This window comes from Terrapene carolina, unplaced genomic scaffold, assembly GCF_002925995.2.
Source record: "Terrapene carolina triunguis isolate 2854851 unplaced genomic scaffold, T_m_triunguis-2.0 Scaffold58, whole genome shotgun sequence".
NCBI classification, from domain to species: Eukaryota; Metazoa; Chordata; order Testudines; family Emydidae; genus Terrapene; species Terrapene triunguis.
The window spans coordinates 88,691,882-88,707,485 of record NW_020664409.1 but is presented as its reverse complement, the minus strand read 5'-3'; the positions used below and the strand labels follow the sequence as shown (position 1 = coordinate 88,707,485).

Here is a 15,604-nt window from a genome sequence, read left to right as displayed (position 1 = left end):
AGAGTCATAAGTGGTTGTTTTTCCATGGAAAAACCTGATCGGTGCATGCAGTTTATGGCAGTTGCCCATACAGACTGGGTACACAATTGCACATGCAGCTGTACATCTGACTTTAAATATTAGACCTGAAGTAAGTACGAAGAGTCACTTCATGCATTACTGAAATGCAGCTGCCCTTGAGGTCAAATTCATCAACTGTCTAACCATGCACTACAACACTACACAGTGCTTTGGGAGAAGAAATGAAGAATAGTGCATAAAGCAGACAGCACAGGCTGTGGCTGAGGGCACAGGGACTTTTCAGGCCCTTATATCCCAGTGGATCCAGAGGGATATGTCTGGGGTACTGGGACAAGAGACTGCCTCTCCTGCTTCACATGGGCAGTAGCAGCCAAGAGGAGGGTCTTATGGCAATCCCTAGATTTGGGGGTTTCTTCCACAAAGCAGCCATCATCTGCTGCCGCTGAAGTGTGTGTGGGAGGGGGTGCGGGTAAAACAGGGCCATCCAGCTCTTTTACCAGACCTAGAGGGACCTGGTGTTGGCCCTGCCTTTCACCTGGGAAACAGCAGCAGCAGCTGGGAGGCGCCCTCCCACCCTTCTGATACCTTAATTCACTCAGCTCTGGAACTTGGACTGTGGATATATATTTTTTGTTGTTTGCTTTGCTTTCAGCGGTTGCTGCTTCTCCTTCATCCCACTCAGCCTCACTCTCCGGCCTTCACATCCTCCTACTTCCCTCCCTCAGTTTCCCTTCTCCCCTTACTCACTCCCCCTCTTACTCAAAAAGTCTCTTCCTCCCTCCCCTTCAACTCCAAGTATAACCCCCATCTAAAAACAAACATATAAAACCCCTCTTAAACCCAGCTTTTTGTAATATAAATAAAAGGGATAATGTGTTAACAAGAAATAAATAAAATGTGAAACATACAGAAACCATGGTAGTAACATGACATTTGCCTGCCGTCACCTGAGCACCTTTCCTGTGTGTGGTACCATTTTTCCCTACCCTTCAGGTGTGGGTTTTTTTGTGGCTTTTTATACTGCAAGCTCTGCAGCACAGTCACTTGTCACTGTCTTTGTAGTGCTCCTCATGCCAGTGACCTTAGGATGCTACTGCAATACAAATAAATAATAGTAAAATACTCGGTTGCAGCATGTAACAACTCAGATAGGATCTTGGTCAGAATATTTGACTCCTGTTCCTGTGAAAAGTGTCATGGAATATTTTAATGCCCACAAGTGTTCAGGACTTTAGATTTATATCATAATAAATTTTTAAAATGGCTTCAGTGCCTTCCTAATGCCATGATAAGATGAGTACTGGCCTAGGGCTTGATTTGTCTCTCATTCAACTCGGTGGAAAAACTGCATTGAGTTGAATGGTTCAGGAACAAGACCATAGAAGGAAGAGTGGTATTTGCTTTTTCACCAACACCATTTTCCTCCATCCCTCAGTTTTCTTTGGAAGTCTCTCATCCTAATACTGATCAACCCTGACATCGTGTGCTGTATCTTATCTCATAAGATCACAGCCTGAGATGGTACAACCACCATCTAGTTAGTAATGATAACTTTTGAAACACTAAATCAATGTATTATATAAAGCAACAGAGGGTCCTGTGGCACCTTTAGATGCAAGAAGTGAGGTTCTTACCCACGAAAGCTTATGCTCCCAATACTTCTGTTAGTCTTAAAGGTGCCACAGGACCCTCTGTTGCTTTTTACAGATTCAGACTAACACGGCTACCCCTCTGATACTTGTATTATATAGCGTACTATGCAAACTGCTTTTCTTTTAAACTTTCTTGATTAGCTTTTTGGGGCCTCACTTCACAAACTTCCATGGAATTTGTCCCATTATGAATCAATGGTAGATTTCAGTTCTGATTTAAAAACAAACGAACAAGTCAGCCCTTCAAGTTGCTTCCTGGATTGGTGCCAGGATAGGAAGAAAAATCAGATGTGCTCATGTAGCTTTTTTGTGTTGGGCCAAATTTGTACTCTGATCCGTAATGATTAAATTATTCACATGTATGCAGTTTTCAACACTTGCTCACTTTTAGGTTGGTGGGTATAGAAAATTTAGTTTAAGATCTGTGACCAAATCCTGGCTTGTCCAGTGTATCTACTAATATTGTACAAGTCTTAGGTATTGAGCTATCCAGTTGGGATCAGAGGTGGTTTTTTTATGTAGATTAGAAAAGGGTATGTTCTAAAAGAGCCTATCTTTTTATTCTACTTGTCCGAAAAGGCCCTAATTTTTCCCATTGGGTGGCATTTGTATAAAAAGTTACACAGGCAAATTAAGAAATCCTCATGTAACTTTCTGTGGGTGGAAAAAATAACCCCTTTCTAAAGAATTAAAAATCTACAAGCTTTCAGAGTAATAAAAGTGCATTTAAGCAGGCCCGTCCGTGCCTTAGTTATAAATATATAGTTAAAATCCCTGGCTGGCTGCTGCTATACTGTACATTTATTTGTTTCACTAGTATCATAATGGTGGTATATACAATCTGGATCAAAAATATTTAGCATGCACCTAATAAAGCCAAGTTAGACAGAAAAAGATCAGCTGCCTGAAGGTGTGATATCTGTAGAAAGGAGCCAAGTTAGAAAAGGGGGTTAGCCTTTCAAATGGCCAAGTTAAACAAAAGACACTTAGTGCTAAATTGCCTCCCAAAGGATTGATAAACGTTCAGGCAGGGAGTAAATTGGGGTTGGGCCATTAGTCCCAAATGGTGTCTTGTTTAACTTGGCTTTTTAGATAACTAACCCTTGTCGAATTTGGCCTTCTCTGAAGATATTCCACCTTTATATGACTAGCCTTTTCCCTCCCTAAATTGGCTTTTTCGTATCTGTTAAATGGTTTTGATCAGATAGCACTTTCTCTTTTTGGTTCAGAAACAGAATTAAGCTTGGTTCAGAAAAGAATTAAGTTAGTATCACACTGAGAGATGGGCTGATTTCAATAAAAAGCTAGTTTAGAATGAGACAATACAGCCAGAACAGGATTTTAACCCACTGTTTTCTGGCCCACAACAAGACTCCTTTGCCACTAGACTATATACAGAATAATTCACTGAATTTTTTGGAGGCTGAAGGAGCCCATCTAGTTATCTAAACTGAAAATAATAATACTGAAAAAGACTCAGAGAAAATATTACACAAGCACTACAGGTATTGATACTTGAATACATACTCATATCTGCATGCATGCATGCAAAATTTCATGAAAATCAGATACTTTAAATAGCATATGGTTTATTTTAAGTTTAGTCATTTATTTCTCCTACACGATCAGACTTAAAAAGGGATATTTTCTGTACTATTCCAGCTATACAGATGAACTAAACGCCAAATGCTGCTCTTATTCAAGTTAATGGGAGTTTTGCCACTAACTTCATTGGGACCAGGATTTGGCCTTGAAAGAATTAATTTTCAACAATTGAAGTTGTCATGGCAGTAACAGATTTCCCATACAAGCTTTGTCCAGTGTGGATAGTCAAGGGCTCATTTTTTCTAACTTGACTAGAGTCAGTACTGTGACTCTAAGTGCATAGGGTGTGTATGTATGAATGTATCTGTAGGGAGAAGGAATTACAGATTTATATACATTTTGATGAAGAGCAGGGACTGTCTTTTACCCTGCATTGGTACAGTGCCTAGCTCAATGGGACATCAATACTCACTGGGGACTCTGGCCGCTATTGTAGTATAAATAATAATAATTAATAAATGTTTCATAGTTAGCTCAGAGAAAGTATTCTGTTACTGTGGGATATACAGTAAACTGGTAACATGTTGTTCCAATATAGTAATGTATGCTTTACATGATTTACTAATATAGTACTTTGCATAGACTTATAATGAAAACAGGGATGTGCATTATTATTCCAACATATTACACACCTTTTAGCAGACTGTAATGGAATTCACATATATTCTCTGCTTCCCTACTTGAAAGCCTCTCATATGTTACGAAGTGCCTCTGCATTTGACAGCAGAATTCAATATATAAGGACACAATCAGCTGTCTTGTGTTTCCTTAAGAGCAGTCTCATTTCAAAACAGTTTTTAGAATTTCCATAGAGAACAAATAAGAATTGTTTATTGTTTCAACAACTCTTATCCCTTGAAGTATCTTTAGCTGTAAGTTAACTAGAGCTCTCCTCCAAAGTCCTCTGTATTGACTAAATGGATGTAAAATTGATGATAGGCGAAGGAATTTTTAAAAACAATTAAACAGGAATTCTTTAATACAGCACTATATTATACAAAGTGGCTTTTAATTAGGTGTCAGAAAGAAGTATGTCCCCTTGTGTTTCATTTTCTGTTGGAAAATGTCACAGTGGAATAAATAGGAGGTGAAAAGTGTATTGATTCAAATCAAAAAGAAAAATCATACAAAATCTGCAGTGAAATTATGTAGAGTTCAGAAAGACAGGACTGAGTATGAATGAACGGTTAGAGGATCATTGATAACAAAAGCAACAAACCAGTTTTTAGCAACTAGATTTATTTTTGTGTTACCCAACATACAACAAAAATAAACCCATATTCTTTATTTAGAGTTACATGTGCCACATAATTTCACTTCAAGTTCTGGATTTGGAAGTATTCCATTCCAGACCTCCTCATATATTTTGTAAGAAAAATTCAGGTACAAGAAAGGGGATGGTGAGTGGATTCTGATATTAAAATTATCTTCATTTTCTTTCAGGAGAGTACATAACTGCTACAAATGCCGTCAGTGCAGCTTTACAGCTGTTGACACTCAGTCACTACTAGAGCACTTCAACACTGTGCATTGTCAGGAGATGGACATCAGTACAGCCAATGGGGAAGACAGTCATGGTATGTCTGCTATCAAGGAAGAGCCCAAAATTGACCTAAAGGTCTACAGTCTGATCAATCCAGACCCCAAAATGGGGGAGCCCATTTCTGACAGCATAGTGAAGAGGGAAAAGCTAGAAGATAAGGAAGTGCTCAAGGAGAAAGGTTGGACTGACAGCTCCAATGATGATCTTCGCAGTGTGACCTGGAGAGGAACAGACATTTTGAGGGGAAGTCCATCATACACACAAACAAGCTTAGGCCTCCTGACCCCAGTGTCTGTTGGCCAAGAGCAGCCAAAGCCGTTAAGGGATAGTCCAAACGTAGAAGCTGCCCACCTTGCACGGCCTATTTATGGCTTGGCTGTTGAGACCAAGGGATTCCTGCAGGGGGTGCCAGCAGGAGGCGGAGAGAAATCTGGACCACTCACTCATCAATATCCTGGATCAGGCGATAACAAATCAAAGGACGAATCCCAGTCCCTGTTACGGGTAGGAAGCTTTCCTTTGTTACACTGAATGCATGCATATCGTGTTTACTTTCAACTACTCATTTCTTTAGTTTTGGAATGGTACTTTATTTTCAAGGGCACTTTATTAAAATCAGTCTAAAAGATTCAAACTTTTAGAGCTACATTGGCAGGTAATAGTTCACAAGCGTTTGTATAAAACATGTACCAGATGCAGTAGGAAGCAATCGTTTGTCTTGCTATTAGCTCTGACTGAATTTTGGTTAATCATTCCTGCTGATTATGCAAGAATCTGATACATTTGGCGAAGAAAGGTTTAGAACCCCAGAAGGCTGCACATCTGTTATATTAACACATCTAATCACCTCTTAAATTTTGAGATGGGGTGACAGCGCATACTGAAGCGAGATATCATAGTATTAAACAGCTAAAATGTGAAATATGAGTCAAATATTAATAAAGAAATGTAATTGGGGAGGGAGAGTTAAAACATGTAAAGTACATGTTAACTTTGACATTTGTCTGGTTGGCTTGTCGAAGAAGAAGAAGAAAAAAAGGAACTGAGGAAATGTCAAAAGAGAGAGAAATTCTGTATCTTACTGTACATTCTCATCCTATCCTCAAAACAAAACTGAACTAGTTCTCTCTCTGAACAAATCGCACCTGTGCATACAAAGGGCTTCCCCTCACTCTTTTACTGTATGTACTTTGCCCTGTGAAGGAAGTTTGAGTTTCAGATAACTCACTAATTCTGAGGAGGAGGTTAGTGGCCCGGGGAAATAACTGTCTTTCTCTCTGAGTCAGCACTGGGTTTTCACTAGGTTCCATTTCCCATCTGAACTCCTAGAAAGTTGCTGCAGTTGCTTTCAGTTTACATACAAAGGTGATTTTGAAACTCAGCTGGTATTGAGAATGGAAATAATGATTAGCTGCTTTTCTTTATTCTCTCTTTAAGGACATTTAGAATCAAAATCCAGTACAATATGAATGTCAATATGTCAGAAGGGTAAAGAGAAGGCAAATGTATTTTTCAGCAGTCTTCTATTATATATATATAAAAAATCTTTTGAGCTGTTTAAGTCAGTAGAGTCTAAAACTTGACAATTGTGCTAATTCTCAATAATTTATTTATAATGTAAAAGCTTCATGCATCTGAATGGAACCAAAGCATTATATATTGTATAAAGCCGTGAAATGTCACTGACATCATCTCTCAGCTTAATTATTTGAATAGTGACATGGAAGGCTTTCTGTGTGAAGATCTGGGTTGGGGACAATTGTGTATGGGAGCTTCATATATAGTACACGAGTTTCTTTTCTCCTCTATCAGTATTTTTTTGTAAAAATCCTGATTAGAGGTGAAATTTACCCTGACAGAAGGAACCACTTATATCCCACTTAAGCTCTATTTAGTGGGACTTAGCCATGCATAGACCTTTTGTTGGCTATCTCCACAGGGACCACTGTTACCCTGGGAGGCTAGCCAGTTGAGACTAAATTGTATTTGTTTTTGCACAGGCTAAACCTCATTGTCTATTAAAAAAAAAAACATGCAAAGGAATCTGGTAACATGCTGCATTAGCGCTGTGAAGACCTCTTATACTCCTCTGGCTGTGCCTGAAACCTAAAAATAATACCACTTTAGTTCTTCGATTTACCTGATTTTTTTACCACTGGAGAAGGCAGAGGAGGAAAGATTATGCTGGCCAATTTTTATGGTTGGCTCAACAAGAAATTCAAATATAAATATATATTTAAAGGTTCTTCACGGAAAGGTGCTAATGTGATGAGGTTTTCAAACCCATTTTTTGGGTTTGAATGGATTGCTTTTTAGAGGTGCTGAATTCCTGCAGTTCCCATTGACTTCTAATATCATTGTCCTCTGAACATGCAGTCTGCTTATTTAGGTGCATAAATATGGATTCAGTTATTAGGTTTAGGTACCTGCTTTTTAAAATTTTATCCTACATCCCAATTTCTGCTTTACATAGTTTGTAAAATGATTGTGGTAAAAGGTTAGGCTTAGTCTGCACTGATTAGGGAAACTATGTTGGCACCTTACAGGGAAGAATTACCTTGAAATACAGTTAATGCTAGTTGAACTCCACTGGACGCAGAACCTAATTGAACATGTCTTTCCCTCAACCCCCATTTCTTTTTATTTTCATGTTTCCATTTTTCTTCAGTGAAGACTGGAGAGGGGGCTTATGTCAGCTAGCCTAAGACAGTCATCTTTTTACTCTGACACTGTCAGTGGACTCCTGGAACATGCTGGACCGAGTTCATACACATCATAAGACATACCTATGTTTCATAACTATTGAGGGAAGAAGGAGATAGTGAGACTTTAGCCTTCATTTTGGGAGTTCTTGGGGCGAATGGAACTGTGAGGGTTTAGTGCTAATTCAGATTCAGAGCTGAATCAGGTCAGTGCGAAAAGAACCCCCAAAATTCCTGATTCAGTTCCCTGAGTGCAGAATTGTGCAGTGAAACCCTGGCTCTGTTAAAGTCAAAAACAAAACTTTGACTTCTGCGGGGCTAGAATTTCACCCAAAGGCATCTTTGCTGCTGACATTCTGAAGGATTAGAATGTCAATTGATCCAAGCAGAAGAGTTCTTTAGATTAATTCTGCTGCCTCCTCTTCATTTCCAAAAATCTAAGGTTTTTCTAGTCAACACTGATTGTACCCAGTGAATTAAAAAAAAAGAATGCTCTTTATTGTTTGAACGTATCTTACTTGATTATCCTCTTAGGAAAAAGAACATGTAAGTCTGTAACGTGAAGCAATGATTTAGGTACTAAAAGCTGGCATGCCCCAACCAGTGCTTCTAGCTGGTACAAGTCTCTAAAGTTATATCAGTAGTTTGAATTCAAAGTTGTGCGTGCTAGGGCCACTTGTTAACAAAAAGGCAAAATTTACACTACTTCTATTATTCTGTTTAGATGACAGAGACTGTCATTTCATGTTTTTGAAAAACTGACATGAACGGAACAGTTTTAATCTGGGGAGACCAAGTCGGAAGCACTGAATATGTAACGTGAGCAAAGGGGGAAAATCGCATGTGTCTGTTTTTGTGTTCCCCCCAGTGGTTCCCATTTACTAAGAAAGCTTTGAAATGATTTTAACAGTTATAAGGATAGTTTTCACTTTTCATCTTTGGACTTCACTTTTGACACTGGGTTGGCAGTGCTAGTCACACTGCTTACAGATGAGGTAATTGAGTCGCTGAGAAGCTTAGAGACCAGCCCCAGATCACATGGCAAATCAGTGGCAGAACCAGTATCAGAATTTTGTCCTTGTGACTCCCATTGGTCACTCCCTCCCTGTTCTGTTTTGAGTGGTGTTGCATGACATTTAAGTGGTCAAGGAATTTGGCTTATTTAATTGTTTTAAAAGTGTGTATAAATGCATATGGAATATACATAGCAATTATTATTTCTGGAAAGACATTTACATAATGCAAGTTGTGTTGCAAGCTGTATATTGTATATTCAGTGTACTCTTTGGAAACACAGTCCCATAGTTTTTTAATCACAGCTGATGAGGGAATGCTTATAGATAACACTGTGCATAAATAGAATTTGTTGTAGAATCAGCTAATGCAAGGTGTACAGAATTTATCCCACAGCAGAAAAATAAATAAGAGGATAATATCACAAGCAAGTTTTCTAGGTGTTTGTTTTATAGTATATCTCTGATGGTTGACATGTGGTTACAATGTCAGAAATAATAAAAATCGATTGAAAAAAGGTGGAAAATTTTATATATTATAATTTTGTCAACAAAATTGTCTCATAAGTACAATACATTTGTAAGCCTTCATGTTTTGTAACCTGCCTATATGCTGCTTTGCTGCTCTCATTCTACCTGTGATGGCCACCTGCCCCCCACAATGTGTCATTTAGTGGATTCTTCAGGGGAGAAGGTTGTGTAGGATTTCATTGCATCCTTTCAGGAGACTGAGATATTGTAATGATGACAGTTTGTACAATGCACGTGCAAACACATGTGGATAGTGGGCACACCTCCTGCCCCCCCAGATAATTAGAGAGAGTTTTCAGGCTGTTCATGTGTGAGTGAATCTTTCTCAGGGACTTGTTACCAGGGCCGGCTCTACTGTTTTTGCCGCCCCAAGCAGTGCGCCGAATTGCCGCCGCGGGGACAGTCTGTGTGCCATTAGGGCGGCACGCGTGTTTCCGCGGTGGCGGCAATTCGGCAGCAGCTTCTGTCTTCAGCCGGAAGACAGAAGCCACCGAACTGCCACCGCGGGCAGCTGAACATTGACGCTGCCGCCGAATTGCCGCCGCCGTGGAAACGCGCTTGCCGCCCTAACGGCACACGGACTGCCCCCGTCCTCCGTGGCGGCAATTTGGCGCACTGCTTGGGGGCAAAACCACATGGACTGCCACCCCTTGCAGATTGCCGCCCCAAGCACCTGCTTGGAATGTTGGTGTCTGGAGCCGGCTCTGTTTGTTACGCTTCTCTGAGTAGCTTTAATTTTATTTTTCTTATTAAAATGTTTCCAGTAACTGTATTTACAGGCTATGTGTATGTTTTGTAAATGGGAATACAAAAAAAAAAATCCCTCTTCATGGAACAATGTAGATGTTAACCCTCTCTTCCTTAGAGTAACTGATTTATAGTTTAAAGATTTGTTGACACTGGATGAGTCTATTGAGATGCAAAAATGTTCCTTTCGCGGGGGAGCGAACATTGGCAGCCAGCAGAAGATGAGCCAAGCAGCATTGTTTAGTGCTTTGACAACTCTGATTCTGGACAGTAGGAACTCTTTCCTAAACTGATTTTAAATGAAGTGTCCTGTTTTATTATGTTTTGATGCTGCAGTACCAAGTTTTCCACAGTGTAGACACACAGAGGTGCAACGTGATCCTGTTAATTTACACACACAGACCTATTTAGCATACAATGCTATCTGTGCACAAGGGGATGTGCAAATGTTACTGCAACATTTTCATATGCATGCATAAGATCACAGACCCTGATGTCTTCTAATGTCGTCCATTTCTGAAAGTGTCATACATATTATGGCCTATTTGCAGTAATTTCATATAAAACATATGTAATATGAGAAAAAATGAGGAGTACTTGTGGCACCTTAGAGACTAACAAATTTATTTGGGCATAAGCTTTCGTGGGCTAAAACCCACTTCATCAGATGCATGGAGTGGGAAAAAAAAACAGTACGCAGGTGTATATATACACAGTACATGAAAAGATGGGAGTTGCCTACTGTTTTTTCCCCCACTCCATGCATCTGATGAAGTGGGTTTTAGCCCACGAAAGCTTATGCCCAAATAAATGTGTTAGCCTCTAAGGTGCCACAAGGACTCTTCATTGCTTTTTGCTGATACAGACTAACATGGTTACCATGCTGAAACCTGTAATATGAGAGAGGGTCAATGGAGCAAATTGTAATAAATGGAGATCTTGGACAGCAATATTTAAGTCTTGACTAAAATATGTTAAAATTTGCTATAGATGTTTTCTTTTGAGGCCTAACCCTTGAGGGGCTGAACACTCTCAACTTTTCCATGGAACGGAGGGCACTCAGCAACACATGCTACAAGAAAGCGTTGTATTTCAAGACTGATTCAATTTACCTCAAGAATAGTTGGTTATTGTTCAGCCTGTGATATTTACACTTCAAATGTTCCATATTCTGTTCTGTATATAACTATCTAGAGCTGGTTAATTTTTTAAATTTTGAATTTCTGCTGGGCCAATTATGATTCCACCCCTTCACCTTTTTCTTAATAGGCCAAAGAGCAGGTTGATTTGTTTTCAAAGTTTGAAAGAAAAAAAAAGATGCCATTTTCAACTAGTTACTTAAAAGTAACTATGTAGTAAATATCATACATAATTTTCCTTATAGTGAATCATTGGATAGTTTATACTGTATTTTGAATTATTGATCCCTGTTTAACTGTGAGAGAGCCTTTCAAAGGGTTATGTGCCCAACAACCTCTGTAACTCACTGGAAATTCCTCACTCCCCTGTGTGCTTTTGAAAATATTCCCCCTGTGTATAAACATCAGATTGTTGGCTCTAGAAGGATAGCAAATCTCATAAGTGAATCCTGCTTGCACTGAAGTCAGTAGATTTGCTGCTGACTTTAACAGGAGGAGCAAACCCTGCATGTGAGAATATACAAAATGTGTTCTTAAAAGTCTTGGTAGCATTAACAGATGTACATAATCACTGGGGAATACAATGCAATGAATACCTTTTTTTAAGCAGGAGTATTTTTATGCTGATTTGTAGAATTAAACTTAGGAAGAGTATAATTGTTCCTTTTTTGCTTTAGTTGGTAGATTTCTTGGACACTGTATCCTTGTCCCCCACTTCCTTAAAAAGTAGCCCTCTAAAGAAGAAACAACTGAAACAGTTTCTCTTTAGCTGCATCTCATTTTTTTCCCATTTCCTCTGACTCCGTAAGGGATCTTTCAGGAAGTATTTATAGTCAAGGCCATTCATTGCCATACGGGTCCTCTAATTAACTCAGGGAAACTCAGCAGGCACTATGTCTTACTAATGCACATTGCTATGTTAGGTCAAAGAACTGCTAAGCTCTTTCAGTTTTGTTAAAAGCACCTGTTTCTACAATTCAGAGTTTGAGGTGGTGAGGGGTTAATTTTTAAGTATAAAATAGAACCTGGAAAATTTAAATTATCATCTGACAAGCAAAGTGTCAGAGTAAAGATAGGACTTGATTAGAAACAGTTTTGAAACCTTGATTTCCTGCACAAAACCGGAGAATGGTAAAATTCCCTTGTTGGTGAATGGGCTACAAGTGAAGTTTAACTTTATAAAGGTTTGAAATAGCTTAGAAACAAACATGTGTTTGGCTCCTTTTAGTAACTACTGGAACAAACCCACAAGAAAATTGAATGTTTTGCATTACTCATCATGACACAGTGATCAAATAGGACTAGAATATAACTTCAAAAAAATGTTAACCTGCCCAGTTAAATAGATGTTTCTGGTTCATGAGAATTGAATTTAAGCATAGTCGACTGGGGACGGGTTGTCACATGGAAAGAGGGCCCCACCTTTTGGATATATACCCACCCAGAGTTGCGTACATTTCTGTCACTGGGGGCAGGGAATGAGTAAAAATGTATTAGACAGTAAAATCATTATTTGGGTGTGGCACAGTAATAATACAGTGGGTGGATGTTTGCATCAAAAACGCTGAGGAAAAGGTGAATCAGTCTGCAGAACAAAGAGCAATAAGCATTAAGTTACAAGCCTCCTGGCCTTTTAGTAAGCAACAGTGTATACAGAAGTTGCTAGGATCAATAGCAAAATAATTCTAGCAGAGAAAACCAGATTCTCGATTTAAGATGAGCTGCATCATTTGGCTTGTTGAGTCAATAACGAAGACAAAAGCCACCCTACATTCTATAATGAAACAAATGGCTGATATGGATTGAAATTAAGAATCACGTATCATTAATTGAACCTTTATATTCCCATCATTAGTCAGATACCAGAACTGCTCTTATTCTCAGTGGTTTGATAGTTAGCTGATCAACAGAATTTCTTCAGTAAGAAGAAGCAAAATATTATGCATACTGGTTTCTAAAGTAATACTGGTTGAATCATGGTCTCTTTATTTAAACTTGTGAGAAAGAATTGTCATTAATATAATATGGATTTTGAAGTGAATGTGATTTTATGGTAATTATGTAATTTTATAAAATACGTGTGTAGAATATTAGGAAGAAAATATGATGAATAATAACTTTGCTTACATGTCTCTGATTACTTAGTGCTATGTTTTCTGATCAGATCAACATCTTTTGTAACATGTGTTGCTATTAAGTTCATTTGAGTCCTGGGGAGCAGGTCATCGGCTGGTATAATTCTTATAGCTCCATTAACTTCAGTGGAACATTGACAATTTTCACCAGCTGGTGATCTGCCTCTGTTCTCTTTTTAGCTGTCAATTTTAATTTATTGATTGACAAAGGGCCCAATCCTGCAATACTTACTTCTGAGAATAGTACCATTCATTTCAGTAGGACTAATCACCTGAGTAAAGATTATTCACAGTAAGTAGGGTTTCAGGAACAGACCTAAAATCAAAGCAACATCTTTTATCCAGGCTTCAAATGGTTTACTACGTTTTAACTTTTAACTTGTGCTACTCTCTTATAGTATCAGTTATAACTATAGCCTAATTATTGTTTTAAATAAAATACCGTGACAGTACCAAACAAATACAGCTGTGAGCACTGCACACATAAACAAAACTGAGTGTTATATGTAAACTATATAATTCTTAGATTTTTCAATGGCAAGGGCTCTTTAAATTTGGAAGTAAGAAGTTTGCACTATTCAGACTAATTTTATCAAATATTAAACTTATCAAAAGTTTTGAGAAGTAAAATAAGCACATTATAATAATTTATTTTTAGGTGCATCGGTGTTTAGCATTAGATTATATATTTCCAGTGAAATGAAAGTTTGTATTTTACATACAAACTAAGGACCAAATTCTGCCAAATTGAATTCAATAGGAAGAGCACACTCATGTCCGAGGGCAGAATTTATTGCTAATTTTGTAGATTTTTTTCAATGGAAAATTAAATTTCAGAGATGAATGCAGGCAAGGATTATACATAATTTTGTTTTTGCCTGAAGTAGAATGGCGTTGAACAGTGAAAAGTGACATGGAGATACATCTAACACAGGGGTCGGCAACCTTTCAGAAGTGGTGTGCCGAGTCTTCATTTAATCACTCTAATTAATCACTGTGCCAGTAATATATTTTAACATTTTTAGAAGGTCTCTTTCTATAAGTCTATAATATATAACTAAACGATTGTTGTATGTAAAGTAAATAAGGTTTTTAAAATGTTTAAGAAGCTTCATTTAAAATTAAATTAAAATGCAGAGCCCCCTGGACCGGTGGCCAGGACCCAGCAGTGTGAGTGCCACTGAAAATCAGCTTGCCTGCCACCTTCGGCACGCTTGCCACAGGTTGCCTACCCCTGATCTAACATATGGAAGTGCAGTTGTTCTTTGTGTTGAATTTCAGATATCCTTTGTACATGAACTTTTACTAATTAAAAGAAAGACTAAATATAAATTTTAGAGGAGGAATATTGTGATAGGCTGCAAATAAGTGCTTAATCTATTGGACTAGGAATGCATAGCCATAATTTTAGTTAATTTGAAGGAATCCAGACGCTGTACATATCTGAATGAGTTTCAAAATAGTAAAGATTTAAAAACAGATTTGTAAATAAACAGTGCACACTCCTGTTCTGTTGATTTCTCATAGCTATTTTATCCAGAAGTTAATGTTTCCAGTTAAAAAATGCCCACTATGGGAAATAGTTTTGGTGTGTGCACAGATATGTGCAGAAACAGAAGAAATGTAAGTATATCTATATAAAATATATAGATATACACATAGCAGGTGCTGAGGAAGTTCCCTTGTTACCTAAGAACTGATCAAAATAGATATATGCATGTAGCTACTTTTAATATGGTCTAATAATCCTTATTTTAAGATCTCTATTGTAGCAAGGTTGATATAGTGGAGAGCTTCTCATCTGATATATTTCATTTATGTCTTGTACTGAATTCTCTTTCTAAAATACATGCATATAACGATTGAATAGTTCTTTTGATGTTTTGCTACTTGTTCCTTTGAGAAGTATTCTGAGTATTTTAAAATGTCACATGGATTGCCAGTATATGTTTCAATGTCCTACCTCTATAATTAAAAAAAAAAGTAATGTTTGTATGTATATGTAGTATATTATATTTGAGATATGACATCATTTATTTAAAGTTGAAGTAAAACCACAGAGCAAGATTGTGCCTGGCTACTGGATGAGTGTGCAGTACTGTAGAGGGAACAAAGAGCCTTTTCTTTGCGTCCTGCACAGCAGCTGGTTTCCAAAGGGGTCGGTGTGATGGAGACCATGGTCACACAAGTCCACTGCAGGGGATGCTAGAGTTAGAAGTGTGGCCTGGTGACTGAACTTCCCTGTAACTCTTGCTGAGGTTGTGCATCTCCGCATTGCCCCCGTGCAAACAAGCCTATTCAGTATGGCGTATATTTTAAAATTAATGATACTGCTTTGGTGCAGAGCAATACTGCCCAAAGGGAAGTAGCAGGAGGCATTCTGTCTAGGGCAGGGGCGGACAAACTTTTTGGCCTGAGGGCCGCATTGGGTTTCAGAAATTGTATGGAGGGCTGGTTAGCAGAGGCTGTGCCTCCCCAAACAGCCAGGCATGGCCCGTCCCCCCCCCCCCCCCCCC

General features: G+C 38.4%; 1 protein-coding gene across 2 annotated transcripts in view; it reads left to right on the top strand.

The window, feature by feature from the left end:
- Positions 1–15,604, top strand: part of TRPS1 (transcriptional repressor GATA binding 1) — a 267,386-nt gene that overhangs the window by 75,402 nt on the left and 176,380 nt on the right. For both annotated transcript variants that reach the window (XM_026646121.2, XM_026646113.2), the window contains exon 5: positions 4,722–5,325. In XM_026646121.2, coding sequence (XP_026501906.1) covers positions 4,722–5,325 — 604 coding nt within the window. The remainder of the gene's footprint in view (positions 1–4,721; positions 5,326–15,604) is intronic.